Source organism: Drosophila navojoa, chromosome 3, assembly GCF_054131105.1.
Source record: "Drosophila navojoa isolate 15081-1374.11 chromosome 3, UAZ_NAV_1.0, whole genome shotgun sequence".
Classification (NCBI taxonomy): domain Eukaryota; kingdom Metazoa; phylum Arthropoda; class Insecta; order Diptera; family Drosophilidae; genus Drosophila; species Drosophila navojoa.
Window position 1 is genome coordinate 6911856 of NC_142891.1, and position 19003 is coordinate 6930858.

The 19003-nt window shown below is 41.2% G+C and overlaps 1 protein-coding gene across 11 annotated transcripts; it reads left to right on the forward strand.

Moving 5' to 3' along the window:
- Positions 1 to 1228: 1228 nt before the first annotated feature.
- LUBEL (Linear Ubiquitin E3 ligase) lies at positions 1229 to 16317 on the forward strand. Of its 11 annotated transcripts, none has more exons than XM_089258090.1 (18): positions 1229 to 1460; positions 3938 to 4081; positions 4165 to 4375; positions 4843 to 4979; positions 5041 to 5166; positions 5424 to 5726; positions 5908 to 6201; positions 6555 to 6834; positions 6903 to 8138; positions 8421 to 8602; positions 8658 to 8891; positions 8962 to 9514; positions 9611 to 13443; positions 13506 to 13772; positions 13910 to 14367; positions 14431 to 14802; positions 14882 to 15050; positions 15945 to 16317. In XM_089258090.1, the coding sequence occupies exons 2-18, from the start codon at positions 4028 to 4030 to the stop codon at positions 15978 to 15980; spliced, it is 8745 nt and encodes a 2914-aa protein (XP_089114216.1). In that variant the 5' UTR covers positions 1229 to 1460; positions 3938 to 4027; the 3' UTR covers positions 15981 to 16317. The 11 variants fall into 11 exon arrangements, with proteins under 11 accessions (XP_089114216.1, XP_089114215.1, XP_089114222.1 ...); XM_089258089.1 differs by having other exon boundaries at positions 3941 to 4081; XM_089258096.1 differs by having other exon boundaries at positions 3941 to 4081; positions 8962 to 9394.
- Positions 16318 to 19003: the final 2686 nt, after the last annotated feature.

Consider the following 19003-nt stretch of genomic DNA (forward strand, 5'->3'; position numbering starts at 1 on the left):
GGCTTTGTATGCTGCTGCTTCGTCTTCGACTTGAGCTCTTTGGCAAATCCGTTTTGCATGTCAATTACAGTTAGCTCAATTTGCACTTATTACCGTACACCCACACACACACATATAGTATATTATTAGTATGAGTGGAATATATATACATTTGATTGACATTGCTCATACCACATGTTGCGCCCACTCAAATTGGAAGCCTGTCGCGAGCCGCTAATAATAATGAGAATAATTCGCAGTGGAAATTGCTTATCGTAATTTTATAAATAAATATTATTTGTACACACACAAACAATGGTTGATTGCATTTTATGTGTTGTTGTTTTCTTTATTTTTGATTTGTGCTCACTCTGCCGGCAGGTGGCGCTTCAGAAGCGTGCTAGCATAATATTTATTGTATTTACAATTCCTGAACTTATTGTGCTCTCCTATGGATTTCTAAATTTAAAAAATGTACAATATACAACAATATTAATATACAAATAAAAAAAAAAATGCAACAAATGATATAAACAAGAGCGAAGTCAAGGTCAGGCATGACTCTAGGGGTTCGCATATATTTATTATTTGATAATAATAATAATAAAACCATAATTCATTTTAAAGGAATGCTTTTTAATTAGGCGAAAACATATTTACTATGGGAAGGGTATTCATAAATTACATCAAAGATTTTTACGATATATTTGTATTTTTATTTCTATAATTTAAATATTATTTGTTGAATTTCTGCTTTTATATGTATTGTAGGTATTTAATAACCTTTAATGATTAGATATGAAAATGATAAAAAATGTATTTATATTGAGCCAAATATTTTTATGATTTAATGAGTACTTGACTACATTTATATAAATCAGAATTGTGAGTAAAGTTTCGTTTTATTTATTTTTATAATAGAGTAATAAACAAATAAAAATATACAACATAAGTTACAGCAAAATCCATTAATTATATGACTAAATGCAACAGAAAATGCAGCCAACAAAATGCTTAACAACAGAAGGGAAAAATGGAAAACAAGACAAAAACTTACTCACACACTTTGAGCACATGCGGGAGATGAGCGAGACTGTCCATGCATGGGCTATGTAGTATTTATAAAATAAAGAGAAATCAACAAAAAAAAAAAAAAAAAGAAAAGCGCTGATGACAGAGACACATTGAGCAAGAAAATTATTGCGGCGACAACGTCTCTGAAAACTGGGGGAAAATGTTGTTTAGATGGCGAATAGACAAATCAGTTTGTTGGGAGACGATCGCCGAACGAGACCGTAGCAAAAAATAAATATATAAAAAAATACTATTTCATGTCGAGCGGCTACACATAGTACTATATATATATATATATTGTGTATATATATAAAAATATATATATAGTATATATATATATATATAAGGCTAACCAGCTAGCAGAATTTTTTGAGTGCGGCGCGACGTGGCAAGTAAATTCGTATTATGTAAGTGAGATGAGACCAAAGAAAGAAAAAAAGAAAGTTCATTAACAAATATAGCTAATAAACTAAAGATATATGTATGTATATATGTATATATGCAGAATATATATTTAAAAAATAAAAGCAAGAAGCGGACAAAAAGTGTGTGCTATAAATAAACACAACTAAATTTAAATTCAAACGGAATCGATAAACTCTTTGACTAAAAGTTCAAAACATTTCACAATTTTCCAATAAATAAAAACCAAAATTTCAACACGCAAATTGAATTTTCCAATTTTATTTCTAATACACCCAGCAAAAGGAAAACAAGCAAAAAAAAATATTTAAATCAAATTGTGCAAAAATAAACGCAAAAAAAAACCTTTTTTTTTTGGGCAAAGAAATTGAAGTGTTTAAAAATAGTTCAGTGCGCACGTTTAAGTGTGCGTGTGAGTGGCTGTGTATGTGTGTGTACATGTGTATTTGAGTGTATTAGCTGGCTCCCAGGGCAGCTGCCTCAAGCAGCTGCCAACAGAACAGCGGGACGAGGAACAGGTGGAAAATGCGGTGGTCAAGATGCAAAATATATAATATACATAAAATATGCAAATGCACTGAAATTATAAAAGAATATTTAAAGCATATAATAAAAAAATAATATATAAATAATTAAAATAATATATAAATGATGAAAAAATGTACATATTAATATATATTTTATGTATTGATAGTAATTTTTATTAACGTATTTATTTAATATTGTTTAATAAAAAATCGAGTCAAAAGAATATAGAAAAGTCTGTTTAAACTATAGAAAATGTGTTGCAAAATGCGTTTGTACATATGCAAATACATATATAGGTAAACTATATGAATGAATCAAGTGAATTGAATTAAATGGATTAAAAAAGTTAGCTTTGAATTCACCCTGGAATATTTAATTTGAAAAAAGTGACATAAAAATTTGCATATTCATATTAACATATTGTCTTTCTTCCCATTCAAAAATATTACTTATCTTAAATATTCTTAACATATCTCATAATGCCTGACCATATCTATCGTACATATATCTATGCAGACTGCATATAAGCAAATAAGAAAAAAGGTACAAAAACGTTTCGAAAACTCGTGTGCAGTATATTTCCTATTTCGAAACATTCAACATGATCTATATCTGTCGTGCAACAAGCGTCAATGAATTTGCTATGCTCTATATGCGGTCTCTTTTTCACTCTCTTCAAGAGAGGCAGAAAGATCTCTCTGTATTTTTTATCTGCAATCTCTCTCCTATTTTTATAAAAGATTCTTTTATTTTGATTTGAAATTTCTCTTTGTTTTTACTCTTTCCATATTCGACTTATAAAGAGAGTGTTCTCCTCCTCTCTCTCTCTCTTTCTCTTGATCTATCTACTCTCTGCGTTTACAATTTTCTCTCTCTCCCTCTTTTTGCTTCTTTATATCTCTCTATCAAATTCAATTCCACTTAGGCTAGCTGTCAGCTCGATAATTGAGTCACACCAATTATTTCCTTTTGCTTATTTCGCAGCGTTTCATAAACAAAATCAAATATGAAGCATTAACGCATAGCAGCGTGCATAAATACCCTGCAAATTTAAAATAAAATATTCTTTTGTTAAATATTAAATTTATTTTTTGTGTGTTATAATTTTTTTTGTGTTATATAAAGTAAATAATCCTTATTGGGAAGGGCATTGCCTACTTCTTGGCGCTATTTGGAGTTTACTTGACGAATAAAGGCAAGCTCTTAGGTTTTTTATTGCCTTTAAAAGTAAATAGATATTTTTTAATAATTGTCTTATACTTTGTTTTTAAATTATTCACCATTTGTCAACTATTATATTTGTTAGTTTTCAATATATGTAGAGAGTATGTCTTAGCCGGCTTTTCAGATTTCATTTCCGACTTGTTTTCGAATGCAACAAAATTTTTGGCCTATTTTATATTTATATATATGGCTTATTCGTGGAACAACTCTGGCGGCGTTTGGGCGTTTGCATATCGGACTGCAGAAACTTGCCTCCACTTTTTTGGCAGAGCTGGCTAAAAATATTCAAGGAAAACGTGAATATATAAATATACATATTTTGAGCATTTGTGTAATTGAATATGAAGTGCTTTGAAGTGTTTAGGTATATATAGAGATATAAGTATATATATTGATGTATATAATTAAAGATATTTACCTTAAAACTTTTAATTTAGATATGGAAAGATATATGTGAGATTAAATATTAAAAAAAAAAAATTATTTATTTATTTTTTATTTATATTTATTTATATATAGTAATTAATTAAGTTCTTTTTCATATTTTGCATGCATTCAACAGTACATAAATAAGTATTTATATCCTGTATACCTAAATTGAAAAACTGTATACAAATCGATAGATTTTCCTTAACTTTTGATATTTTCTATATCTGTTTATTTGAATTTTTTTTTTTACATAATACGCCTCAAAAATGATGTCCCACAGCAGATCAAAATAGAATCAAGAAGAAGAAGACGAATAAACAGAAGCAAGAAAAGAAAACTGTAGCCGAAAAAGCTAACGACAACTATAAAGATGACGACACACCAATTGCTCAACAGAAACGTACGCACAATGCCCGACTGGGTGGTGAGTATTACCCGACTGGAAGATCTTCTCTCTCTAATAGAGTGTCTACTTTGAGTAATATAACTTGAGCTTTATGCACCTAGAATGAGGCGAACGATCGCATTGGACCCAAGCCGCCGCCAACGCCAATGAATGGCAATGCGTCTATGAATGGAGCTCAGCTCAAGGTGCCGGCACTGCCTCCCAAAACGAAGAACACACCCGAGCCCGACTACGAAATCATCGAGTTCTCCAACCAGCAACAGTACTCTAATGAGCCCATGAAAACTACACAGATCCGTACCAAAACGCCAGGCAAGTGAATCCAAGAAGAACAACTTTACTCATCCCACAAAATTCCATAGGCATACTTCCTACTTGGAGTATAGACATATAGAATATACAGCATTTGTCTTCTGGAAGACTCACTATTTCATTATTATTTACGGACTTACGGCCTTAAAGACTAAAAACTATTTCAACTTTTTACCTCCGAATCTAATCATAATATTATATGTTTATCGCAAATTCAGAAAATTTAAGCTCTTTAATTTAGTCTGAATATATACAACACACTTATTAACATCAAAACGTTTTCCATAGCTTACTCCTAATTTTACCCCGAATCGAACTCTATGTACTCCGAGATTGACTTAGACGATTTCCGTATGCTTTATTTAAAACTTGACGAAACGATAATTACTCCTAATGTCATTCTGCATTATACTGCCACAGCTAAACCATTTTTACAACGAATTTATTAATATCTCATCTTTATATAGACAACAAATTGAAATGCACACTCTGTGGATCGCAGAATCCGTGGGTAACCTGTGCCGAGTGCGCTGGCCAAATCTTTTGCGCCTCTTGCGACGACATGTTCCACAAGCATCCCAAGCGCAAGAACCACATACGCAAGGTGAGCTAAAACTGTTTGTTCTACTATAATCATTATAACTATTTATTATCTTACCATTTAGGCTGCCGAGCAAGGTACTCCACCCATACCGCCCAAGGCAAGTGCCGCAGGAGCTGCCCCACCGGTAGCACCACCTCGACGCAGCAAACGTGGTTTGCTGACACCGTTTCTGGGCCGCAAGGAACAGGTACGACACTGCACGATTTCATAAGCAAAAACTAAACAAATCGATAAAAAAAAACAAAAACAAACTTTGTACTAGACCAAGCTTTGGGTGTACATCGGTGTAGTTAGAGCTATCTATTTAGTACTAGTTTGTAAACAATTTTGAATGCTTCAATAAAACAAGAACAACAACCAAATCAGAAAAAGAAACCTTAATGCCGTCTGCCCAACAATCAAAGAGAACCAAAAACGAAAAACGAAAACCGAACTTCTTTGCAGATGTTGCCACCGCCCTCGCCGACGCCCTCGCACAAGTCCACAGGCGGCTGGCGGGGTCCAGTTGTTGGGCCTCAAATGAACAATCGACCGTTGCCGGAGCCGCCACGCCCGGCGCCCAGCGAGGGCGGCGGCTCCTCTCGCTCGGGCACGCCCAAATCAGTATTCGACACCATCAGCCGGCCGCCCTCGGTGCAGCTGGAGAAGATCAAGAGCAAGGCGAACGCCACCTTGGATCGCATGGCACAGCTGCAGCAGCGCTATCGCCAGCAGAAGGCGCAGCATGAGGCGGGCACTCCCGACCAGGTAAGGCTACATCTGTGCCACATCTCCCCAGCCATCAACTATCCCTCATTGATATATCGTCTCGTCTTGCGTGTGTGTGTGTGTGTCGATGTCTCTGGTCCTTGTCTCGCCCCACACACACTCTCTCTCTCTGTTTCTCTTTCTCTCTCTTTCTCGTTCTTTGTGCATCTAAAACTAAAAGCAGCTGAACTTCGAGCATTGGTCAAACATTTCACCATCGCCCTCGCATTTTCGTTCCGGCAGCATGTCATCCGGTTTGAATTCATCGCATTTTGATCTATCCGATGATTCACACAATTTTCACAATTCCCTGCTGTTCCAACAACAACAACAACTACGACGACAGGCCGCAGGCGCTCAGCGTCGTCAAATGAGCACATCCGTCTTCAATCTGAATAGCATGAGTCCCCGTCGTCCGCTCGCAGAGAACCAACCCATTGGCTCTGCCTGGGTGGCCAATCAGCGCATGCAACAGGTGAGTTGATCATTGATCATTTACAAATTCATTGCTCCTTCATATGACATATCATCTATTCGATAAACTGATTTCTTCTTACATGACTTGTACTTGATCCTCAAAGACTTATGCCCATCTCCTTAATACTCCCTCGGTTAATTTTTCATAACGACTAGCCCCTACTCTTGTGACTTTTACCATAACAACACGTTCTTCTTTAGGAACGACTCTTACTTTCTCTATAATTTTGCTTTAAGGACTGATCCATCTTCATATGACTTCTTCACTTCTCAAACCTTCAAGGCATAATTTACCATTCACTTCCTATGCACACTGTTCTATATCTTTCTACCATTTGTACACCCATGCAGGCTCAGTCCATGGCGCATCTCAATTGCGCTGGCTGTCAGAGTCAACAGCCCAATTGGCCCGGACAGCCCCATCCACACGACGAGTGGTCGCAGTTCGGTTCGCAGCAGCAGTTCAACAGCTCGAATCTATCGCTCAACGTGGGCGCCGGCTACTTGCCACAGCATCAACAGCTCTTGCAGCAGCAGCATCCGCACTATCCGCCTCCCGTTTTCATGACACAGCGCGGCATTATGCCGAACATGTATCCAGGCGCTGCGGGCTACCCCATGATGCATCCAGGTGAGCAGAGCGTAGAGCAAACGAAGCTTATATAAACAATGAACTCTTTCATCTCGTCCGTTTCGCAGGGGTTATGGGCATGCCACCCGCAGCTGTCTCGCGTGCCGCTTCTCGCGCTCGCTATGCTGCCTCGCCCACACCCAGCCGTAAGTCCATGTCGATGCGTCGCAAGCGCAGCAGCTACGTCGATGATGAGCTAACAGACGATGAGGACTCGGATCAGGATGATCGTCGTTCGCTGGTCTCTAACAGATCCGGCATGACGAGCGCCTCGAGAGCTCACCAACACCATCAGCGTCAGCGACGCATGTCCAGTGCCTCGCAGCTCATCACCAACGGCAGCGGAGGCAACGATGAGCTGGACGGGGAGCAGCGACATGCCAGCAGCAGGCAGCACAAGATGCGGGACCGTCGTGGATCCATTGCAAAGAGTGTGCAGAGCGAATGGCTGCCCGAGCGCAGGGACTCGAATACTAGTGGAGGGACAGGAACTTTGAAGCGGAGCCAGCAGCAGGAGGCGCCCAAAACAAGTCGCATCTACTCGGACCTGGAGTCCGAGGGTTCGGGTGCACGCGCCTTGGTACAAGCGAAAATACAACAGAAACTTCAAGAGGCCGATCAACAGAAGGTCAAGAGAGCCGAGTCCAAGCGCAAGCCAGAAACGAAGGATGAGAATACGCAGGCTGCGGCGGTGGTGCAGAAAGTCATCGAAACACCAGTCAAGCCAAGAGAACAAAGCGAGTCAGAGTATGAGGAAGTCGTGGAGGAGGTGACCGCATCGGAGACTGAAGAGGAACAGCCAGCGGCGGCCGCAACAGTTGAGGTAGATGCTGGAGCCGATGACTTGGGTCCACCACCCTCGACACCCGATCACGAATGGGAATGCGAATTTTGCACATTTGTGAATGAGCCAAATATCAAGATCTGTGCCATTTGCTGCAAGACGCCCTGCAAGCAGCCACTGAAGCCCAAGGAAGCAGCTAGCCCACCGACCAAAGCAGCAGTTGTTGAGCCTAAGGCAACGCAGGCTAAGTCGGAAGTGAAGATTGTGCGCAAGAGCTCCATGAAGACGACGACAAAGCCAACTGTGGAGAAGGCTATTCAGCCAGCTAGCCAAGGCCCAGCTAAGACTCAAGCTCAAGCTACAGCCAAGCCTAAGCAGACAACATCAGCTACAGCTACAGCAACCACCACTACCAACACTGCCACCACCAAGAAACCCACCACGGCTATCAAGTCCAAGCTGAAATCGACAGCCGGGAATCAAACAGACAAACCGCTAGGCTCCAGCTTTTTACACAAAGGTAGGATTCTCAAGAAAATCTCATTTTTCGAGGGTACCAAGAGCTGAACCTGAGATTCATTTATAACACAACAAAGCCAAAGACTCAAACACTGTACATCCTAAACTATAACCAACTGTAACTGTTTACAACTACAATTAACGCATTTAAAAAAAATAAAAATAAATTAAAAAAAAAAACATTTTATACGAAATACATAGTCAAGTCCCAAACTAAAAACATACCCGAGTTTTGTTTTGTTGTTGTTCTCTTATACTAAAGCTCTCATCCATACACTTCCAGAATCCGTTGAGAATATATGGAATACACTGGATGAGAGCATTCAGGCGCAGGCGGAGCAGGTACTAAAGCAATCAAAGAAAGTCTCCACTGGCTGTGGCGGAACACCGCCTCGCGAGTTGCCAACGAAAATGGAGGCACGTGAAATGGGCACTTCACCACCGCCGCAAAGCATCTCGACACAAGTAAATCTAATATACAGTATAATTAGTCAGTTGGCTTCAATAATAACTCTTGCAGACCTACGATGCTTTGCCCTTTGTCGCACAGCCAGAGATCCAGACTGAGCCAGAACGTTTCCGAACCCCCGAGCCGGTTAAGATGGAACGTAAGCCCTATTATCGCAGCAGCTCACAGCTGACGCAGGAGAACGAACGGTATCGTAGCTCCAACGATTTAAGGAACATGGAAGGTATTTCCAATCAACTGACGAGAAGACCTAATTTCATAAATGACCTGAAAATGCTGCAGCATGTAAGTTGAAGACCATTTCCCCAGCAAATTAGACCCAGCTTAAAGTCCTTTTCTACCATATCATCAATAGCAAACCTCTTCACCATTTGATTTGCCACACGAATCGGTGGGCTACAAACACGAGCCAGCTAGAGATCCTGAAATTGAAATGCATATTATACTCAAAGAGTTGGAGCTCTATAAATTTACGGTTGAAGAGCTCGAGGCAGCTCTGAAATATTGTGGACCCGACATCCATCCCATACAATGGTTGCGTGAGAACTGGCATAAGCTTGTCCAAACCGTCCAAAGTCTGTCCACCAAATATGGCCAGGAGCGTGCGGAGAACACAATTGGCACCGTCTCACAGAACGAGGCCAGGGAAGCGCTGAGGAGTTCGGGCGGAAATGTTTGGCAGGCGGTTGCCGATTGCATCCAGCAGAGGCAGCAAAAGTATCGCAAGCTCGCAGCGAAGGGCAACTTTCTGAGTGAGGACATTGTGAATGCGTTGACGGCGCATCAAGGTAATGTGGAACAGGCATTGGTCGAACTGAATCGCACTCAGCTTAAACCATTTCTAATGCGCATCTGGGGCTCGCCGAATGGCGTGGAGAATGAGAGTGCGGCCGTAGATAATCAATCGGGTTAGTTAGAGTAGCTCAATTCGCATTTTCTTCTCATTTTTACACACATCTGTCTCTCTCTCTCTACCCATCTCTCTTTATCATCGTTCCGTATAGATATCCATGAGTTCCTGAACACTCACGCTTTGGACTGTCTGCAAGTGCAGAACAGTGAGAGTCCTGCTTTAGCCTATCCATTCGATGACAATTCTAGCCCAGCCAAGTCCGCCTATGCCACGCCCAGTCCGTATCAACTAGAGGATGGCACATTAAAGAATCTGGAAATTCTGATTGGCAATATGGAGCAGAATCAGGCCAAGCAAAACCAAGAGGTTCTGCGTTCCATCGAGACGATGCTGGAGACTTTTAAGGGGAAGCCTGATCAGGAATATGAAACAGATCCGGAAGTAATGCGTATTCTTACCAAGAGTCCCATTAGCTCACTAAAGTTGCCCTCGGCTCTGCCCGAGAAGTCCAGTGACGATGTCAAGAACTTTGTCTGGCAGCATATTCAGGACATTGTACCCAATTTGGTGCAACAGGTGGAGCAGGAGCTAATGGCACCTACGGAGGTAACCCAAGCTCCAGTCCCAGTGGTGCCCACTGAGCCAGTGCCCCAAAAAGAAGCAACGCCACCGCCTGATCCGGGCGCTTATATCATGGAAGAGTTCATTAAACCCAATCTAAGAGAGAGCACCATACGCGAGGAGTTACCTCCCAATTTTATTTACGCTACGGAAATAGCCAATTTCAAATTGGAATTTGACCGTGGCGTCGAAAGAGTGCATGAACTAGAGTGGGAACTAGACGACCTAGAAGATGCCGAGCACATTGTCTACAAAAGCTATTTGGCACCCAAAGTGGAGGCTGTCAAAGAGGAAATAGTGCCAGAGAATGTTATTAGTGAAGCCATGAATCAGAATTCAGAAACTCTGCTAAAAGAGGACGAATTGCCAAAGAATCCTATTCGTGAAGAGAAGAACCAGAATTCGCAAGATCTAGAGAGAGAAGTGAGCGTAGTTGGAGTAAATGAAGTTCAAGCTGCTCAAAATGTGAATACAGCAACAGAACTTATAGTTCCTCAAGTGAAACAAGAAACGGCTGAAGATAAAACGACAGAAGAAGTAACCCAAGAAAAGCCTATAAATCAGTCAGCTGAAGCCCTATTACCAGCTAGCTCTGACACCTCATCTAAAGCAGAGACAGCTCCTGAACAGATTATCGCAGCACCTACTCCGAGCGAGCTTAAGTCCAAGGAAACTGCAATAGCAGCTGAGACACAAGCTAAGCATGATGACAAGCCCAGTACTAGCCGAGAGGCCTATAAAAGAAATAAACGATCTCAGCTACCGAAAAGGGGCAGAGCACGAGATCAAAGTCAAAGGCCAACAAATAGGAATAGGTTGCCAAATAATGTAGAGAAAGTTGAGAAGCAAAGCGAAGCAAAGGTGCAGAAGGATCAGACACAGGATGTTGTTAAAACAACAAATGAAATAGCCCCAGAGTCTAAAATTGCCGTAGTTGAAGAAGAGGAGCAAAATAAATCTATTGAAGAGGGAGCTGACACAGAAGCTATAAAAACTGAGCAAGCTGAAGTCAAATCAGAACCAACAACGGAAGCACAGACGGAAATTGCTGTGATTATAGAAGCTGAAGATCAAGAAGAAGACAAAACAGTTGCACAGCCTGAAGTTACACAAGCGGAAGTTGTGCGAGCAGAAGTTACACAGGCTGAAGTTCCAGCTGAGCCTCAAGCAGGAGCTTTAATTGTACCACAGTCGGTTGAACCAACTCCAACAACTACAACTGAATCAGTTGATACAAAATCAACAGAACTCCCGTCTGAGAACTTGCAGTTGACCCCTAGCTCAGAAATCGAAACACCCATAGAAAGAGCAGAAGTTGAGGTCTTACAAGCTTCTCAGTCTGAAAACAGTACAAGAGCAGATCTAGAAATAACAGCTAATCAGCCTCTAGAACAGGCTCAAGAAGTCGAAACGGTAGAGAAGGTCAATAAAGAGACAATCATAGCACCTACAACACCCTCTGCTGAACCACTTCAGATAGAGCCGCCCACGGCCACAACCATTGAGCTAATACCAACAATTGCTGTGACAAGCGATCAGAAGCGCAGTCCCAAACGTTTCTCTAAAATACCCGTCAGAACTCTGAGCACCCATAGTCTGCACAGAGAAAGCAGAAATAATACGCCAGTTGAGGTGGAGGTTGAAGTCAACTCGGAGCTGCAACAAAATGTAGAGCAAAACGTGCCAAAGGCTGAAGAGGCAGCAGTCGAGACAGCTGTGGTATCCGTAGTAGTTACGCCCAGTGAGGAGGTCTCGGAGGAGGTTTTCGAAGATGCTGCCGAGTTCAGCGGCGAGGAGCAGCAACTGCATGACGACTCTCCCTCGGACGCGGAGCTCTACAGTCTCGAAAGCGAAGAGCATCCACCGAAGTCACCAGACGGTGCTGAAGTCTTACTCGTACTCAACCCTGACGAGCCCATGCAGAGGTTGAGTCTCGCTCAATCTGCCAGCAACACAACCATCAGTTCGCACTCAAGTGATGAGGTCGAACCGGTGGTATTTAAGGAGTTCATACCATCGGGCGATCCAGCCAAACAGAATCTGAGCGAACTTGTTGAGGACACGCAACGTTTGATCAAACAAATGCGTGACGAGATAAGCATGGATGAGTTTGAGTCAACGGATGAAGAGGAGTACTCCGAGGACTATTCCGACGAGTACGATGAGGGCGAAGAGGAAGACTGGTATGACAGCGAGGGCGAAGAAGAGGAGGGCACCTACAATGAGCAAGCTTCGTATATTGAGGACGCCTCGAGCGGTGCCGCCGGTTTTGTCGATGAAGAAGGCACTGAGATCGAAGACATTATGGAAGAGGATGAGCTCGAGGCTGAAAATGAAAAAGAAGAAGAAGCAGTGGCAGAGCCATCAGCTGACATACAACAAACAGTCACGAGCACCTCATCAGTCACGCCCACAAATCATGATGATGAGACTGCCAATGAGGCAACTGAAAATGTTTCCTTTACAGGCAGCACAGCCCCAACCATTGAAACTGAGCCAGTTGTAGCTGCTGCAGCTGCATCGATAGTTCCCACAGAGGCAGTTAAAGCTGCTGTAAGTGAGAGCACTGCTTCGGAGCCTCCGCTCATACCGCTAACCGAACATAGACCAGTTGAGCTGCCTGCCGAGATTGTACTCGAAACAGAGCCTCAGCCAGCTCTAGTACCAGAAGAACCAGTTGCTTTACCCATTATACCCGAACCACCTATTGTTGATTCCGAAACCCGTCCACTGGAACTGCCTAGCGAAACAGTACTGGAAGAGCCCAAAAAGGTAAACCCCAAAAAGACAACCAAAACAGACGCACCAAACAAAGCCAAAGCAACCAGCACACCCAAAGCTAGCAAAATACCCAAGCTAACAACAAATGATAACAACACAACACCACCAACAACAACACCAGCAACAACGACAACAGCAACCACAACAAACAAGAAATTGCCATTGCGTTCCAAGTCCTTTTCCGCGCCCATTGGCATCTCCTCGGTGAAGCGCATACAGCAGGAGTATTTGCAAAAGCAAACTCAATCGAATGGAACCAGCAACAGTCGAGTGCCACTCAAGAGCAGTCCGAGTAATAGGAAATCCCTGAGTGAAGCCATCAGCAAATTCAATACGAGCACGACCTTGAGCGATGGACCCAGCACGAGTGCTGCGGTAAACGCTCTACTGAAGCCACGCAGTCAACCGCGCATACCCAAGAAGAAGTATCACGAAACCTGCTTCTCGGACGATGATTACGACACATCGGCCTCGGAGGAGGCGGAGCAGGATCAGCAGTCAGAGATGCTGCAGCGTAAGCTGAGCATGCCAGTCTTTCGCGCCTACCCCAGTGTCCAGGAGCCAGTCATTGAGGAGCCGGCGGTGTGTAGACCCTCAAGAGTAGCTCAGTGTATACAATTGGTTTGAATCTCTCCTAATTGCAGGTGCTGGCACGCAAGTACGTGGAGCAGCAGCTGGTGACGAGCATTGCGGAGGCGCAAATTGCCGCCACATTGGTCAACATGAAGTTCCAGGAGGATGTCGCCTTGTGGGCCGCCAGAGAATGCTCCGATCTTGATCAGGCCATCTCCATGCTGCAGCAGGAGTGTGAGCTGTGCATGAACAGCTATCCCATGAACCAGATTGTCTCCATGCTCAAGTGCACACACAAATGCTGCAAGCAGTGCGCCAAGAGCTATTTCACTGTACAGGTGAGTTCCCATTCGATTGACTGAGTTTCTGCTCAGAGTGAGAGTGAAATATCCCTGCTTTGCCGACAACGAGAAACGATCAAACATATCCAAGCTACAACTCCAACAATATTTCTGCCCTTTCGCATCCCTTGCAGATCACCGATCGCAGCATCAACGACTGCAGCTGTCCGTTCTGCAAGCTGCCCGAGCTGAGCAACGCAGTGCAGCATGAGGATGAACACTTGGAGTACTTTTCCAATTTGGATATTTTCCTTAAGAGCATTCTGGACAACGATGTGCATGAGCTGTTCCAGCGCAAGCTGCGCGATCGCACCCTGCTGCAAGATCCCAACTTCAAGTGGTGCATACAATGCTCGTCGGGCTTCTTTGCCCGGCCCAAGCAGAAGCGTTTGATATGCCCCGACTGTGGCTCGGTGACCTGTGCCCAGTGCCGCAAGCCCTGGGAGCGACAGCACGAGGGCACCAGCTGTGAGGCGTACCTCGAATGGAAGCGGGAAAACGATCCGGAACTGCAGGCGCAGGGGGTGCAGGAGCATTTAGCACAGAACGGCATCGACTGTCCCAAATGCAAATTCCGTTATTCGCTGGCCAGGTGAGAGCAGAGAGCAATATATTTGATATGTTATAGTAAATATATTTATGCATTGGCTTTCAGGGGCGGCTGCATGCACTTCACCTGCACTCAGTGCAAATTCGAGTTCTGCTATGGCTGCGCTCGCCCCTTCATGATGGGCGCCAAGTGCACTATCTCCCCGTACTGCGCCAAGCTGGGTCTGCACGCCCACCATCCCCGCAATTGTCTGTTCTATCTGAGGGATAAGATACCGATGCAGCTGCAGTTTCTGCTCAAGGAGCACAACGTCAAGTTCGACACGGAGCCCATGGAGCTAGCCGACGAGCCCAGCAGCTCGAGCAAGGCCCGTGCCCAGGCACGCTGTCCCATTCCGCTGCAGAAGGAGACGCCGCAGGGCTTGGTGGACACAGTGTGCAACAGCGAGGTGCCGGACAAGCATGCGGGCATGTGTCGGTGGGTTTAACGAACTTTGAACGTCTAGCAGAATGAAATCTTATGGTATTCTATTTATTTTTGCCCACCTATCGAATAGCGCGCATTACGTCGAGTATTTGGCTGGCAAGGTTGCCAAGGCCAGCATCGATCCGTTGCCCATTTTCGATTTAACGGACTGTGTTCAGGAGCTGCGTAGGCGTGGCATCGCACTGCCCGAACGTGGGCCCTGGGACACCGACGAGATCTACAAGACCATGTGCTCTGAGGTTAGTTAATCAACAATTTAATTGATTCGAATGATGCCCCAGCAAATGGGTGCTTAGCTCGTGAGTGAATGATAGACATGTGCAATAGGAGACTTGAAAGACAATTCAAATTATATAAAAATGTCAACACAGATTTCTCTGCTTGCCCCTTTCTCTGTCTGTCTGTCTCTGTCTGTCTCTGTCTAGTTGAAAAACCTTTGACTCAGTTGCTCTTAAGCTGCAGCTGAAATAATATATAACAACAATATCTGAGAGGAATTTGTTGCTTTTGTTGTCACCCAGAAACCGTCTCTAGAAAATATTAAGCAGGAGTCTTATTCCCACGTCTTCTCACATTCTATCTATGTCTCTGTTATGAAGTCTCCTAGTCTACATAACTAGCTCACAATAAACTTTTTATGCAATATTTAAAAAGTTATTCAGAGAAATAACCCTTTTTGACATTATTATATAAACATACATACACATATATATATATTTATATATAGCCCACAATAATTTCGTTTTATTGTTATTTTTTTGCCCCCCCCCCATTTCACTTACTTGAGCTTGTGCGTGTTTCTCTCATTATTATGATGTTTGCTTTACGTGGAAAACGCATTTCCTGTGCTTACTGTTTTGACCCGCCGATGATTCAGTTCACGCCCCCGCCTATAAATAGACCTAAATAAACGATCGATCGATCGATAGAAAGCAAAAAAAAGCACATCTAGCTAATATGTTCGTCCAAATTTAGATTCAACTCTGACGTATTTCACACGCGTCTTAATTGATTTTTCGCCTTTATTAGTATTTAATTGTAAACAAGAGAAAGAAAAGAAAAGAAATTGTATTACAAATGTTTATATACCTCTCTCACTCTTCCACCATCTCTCTCTCTCTCCCTGTTTATAGGTAATCAAACAGCGTATACCATTGCAATCGGCTTGAGCGCCTGGAACATTGTATATGAATATACATATATAAGCCGACTGAATATGGTTCTTCCTGATCTACTTGGGATTTCAACTCTGCCACGACTCTTTTTCGCATACATTATTCATATTCTATATAGACATTTTTTATACATGCATTATTTGTAAATTTTAGAGATGTTTTTCACAGCCCACACGCATCTACCGCATCGCATTCATACCATATTTGTTTTAGCTCGTAAGCAATTCACATCGTTTTCAGCCAAGACACAAACCATAGACATAGACCTAGACATACGAACAGACACATGGCATATAATGGCATTCAATAAACAGATTAATTAATTAATGCATTTTTCGTCTAAACGTGTTTCAATATATCTATAAATAGAATATATATATAATACATATATAAAATATATATATGTATATCTATATAGGGAAAACACTTGCCAGCTGCAGAATGAGAATCGAAGTAGCAATTATTTCAATTGCTTCTAAAATTACGCAAATGCAAAAACAATCAAAAAATTGATTTATACTAGTTGTTTTGAAGAGGTAAGTATATTGTTTATTTATTCAGAAAGCATCTGGCCAAATAGACAAGCGCAAAATATTTGCAAAACCGCAAAAGGAAAGCAAGTCTTACGTGGTATACGAAGCGCAGAGGTAGGTAAAATATGCGAAAAGAAAAGTATTAGAATCAAGAGAAATATTCAGCAATATAACTGAAATGGAATAAGTTATCAAAGCACATAAAATACCGTATAGGATGTAAATAATATTTATGTGCTTTTATTATTAATAGTTAAATGCAAAAAAAAAGAATAATAATAAAATGGATAATAAAAAATATATTATAAAAAATAAAATGTATACATATAGGAAAAAAAGACGGATTAATAGCTATCCTTTATTAATGAATACTTTTATTATATTTATATTATTATTATTATAATCTTAAAGTTATATTTTTAATATATTTATGATTATTATTATTTATTATTATTATGATTATTATTACCTGATTATCGTTCTCTTTCTCTAATAATTATTTATGGCCAGCATTAATCAGGTTAAATATGTGTAAACATGAAATGTCTTAATAGTTTAACAAACTTCAGCCCGATGACAGCTATTGTTTGATGACAATCTATTTATAAATTAGCTAATTGACAGTTCTGAGTATTGTTTGAGTGCGACTAATTGAATTTCGCTACAAGCAAACTCGTAGATATAAATTAGCTCAAGCCCAACTAATTTACACAAAGTTTTTGTTCTAAAAGAATTGAATTGAATTCCCAGTAGGGCGTACTCATCTCAAGAAAGCAACATGAAACTAACAATGGAGTATCGACGAAATGGCTAAAAATACAAAATATAATCTAAGAATATAAAATATAATCTAAGAATCTACCCATATATCTACATAGCACCAATATAACTTTTATGTCAGTCGTTTTCTTCTACTTCAAAGTGCTTGTAGAATTAAAAACTGTTGCATACTTTTTGGGGTCGCCTCTCTATGCGAATGTCACATTCGCATGAGAGCGAATGAGAGACTCGCACCAGCGAGTCCAAGTCAGTTCCAACAGAATACGAAATGGCAAATGCGGCTCATAAATTACGCGACAGCAACAACAACAACAACTAGACGTGAGTTTGTGTGTGGAAAACTCATGAAAATTCGCATTAGTTGCTGTGCATGAAGACGCGGGGGGATGCTGCGGGTGCGGGAAAGGCAAATAAGTTGCCGCCTTGGCGGGCATCGTAAAAACCTATTTTTGTGCGCTTTGGTTAAATTTATGCGCGCGGCACAACATGTTTTGCTTTTCGGACAGTTTTACACCAATAAAAACTAATTAAATGGGATCATTTTAATATTTATCGAGCAATTCTCCGATCAGCAAAACGAAAACAAATGACTTTCAAGTTGATCTCAAAAACTCTGCTGGCACGTGTCTCAGCAAATATGCAGATCCTCTCTATAGCTACATACAGTATTGATTTCCTTATTTATTATACTTTATTTATTATTATTTTATTTTTTGTATATAATTCATTTCAGTTGACTTCTCACACAGACTTGGAAATCCATAAAAATCCATTTAAGTGTTAACATGCGCAACGAGGTATAAAGCAAAAGAAAAAAAAATGGAAATGCAAAGCTCATAAAATATGTCTGAGTACCTATACCCTGTAAACAAATAATACAACTATTAATGCCTGAGTTGGGGTATAACAGGTAATAAAGTAAAAAAAAAAATAAATCAATTATCAAAATGTTTTAAATATTTTGTTCTTTAAGAGCTAAAAAAAATTAACTTTAATCAGCATACAAAATATATGTTACCTAATTAATTTACATAATTATTCATATAAAGAAATATGTATACTGATATAAAAATGAATTAAAATGTTAATAAAAGATGTCGAAATCCTCAAAGCCAACTAGCCCTACCTGCCAAAACTACAGGGTATCTCAACGAATACCAATTTATTTTTGTAACCTTTTTGTTTGCATAATAAAATAAACAAGAGAACACGAAAAAAAACATAGCACGTGGCAAACTCTGTACTCAAATTTAATTACAGGTAAATGAACGTTCAGCTGGTCAATCAAGCAAGCCAAATCAATCAATCAATCAACGGACAAGCAGTTTATTTGATTTAAATGGAAATTGTATTACAAGAGCCCACACAGACTGAAAGAAAGGGAGAGATAGAGAGAGAGAGAGAAGAAGATAAAGTCAATGTCAGCCAGGTAAAAGCGAAGCGGAGGCGGCCAGGTGTGAAGAAGGTGGGCAGAAGATGAGCCAATAGCAACAGCAAGTTCAACATTTTATTTAATCAACCTTCGCAGCTGCTGTTTATTAGAGACAGATTTACGACTGCGTCACATCCTGTTCATGTCCCAAACAAAAGCTGAGACAAAACGAGCAGCAGCAACAGCAACAGCAACAATTAGTGCAACAACACCTACAGCAACAACAACAACAACAACAAGATCCATTCATAAATAATCCATTGTTTTGGCCA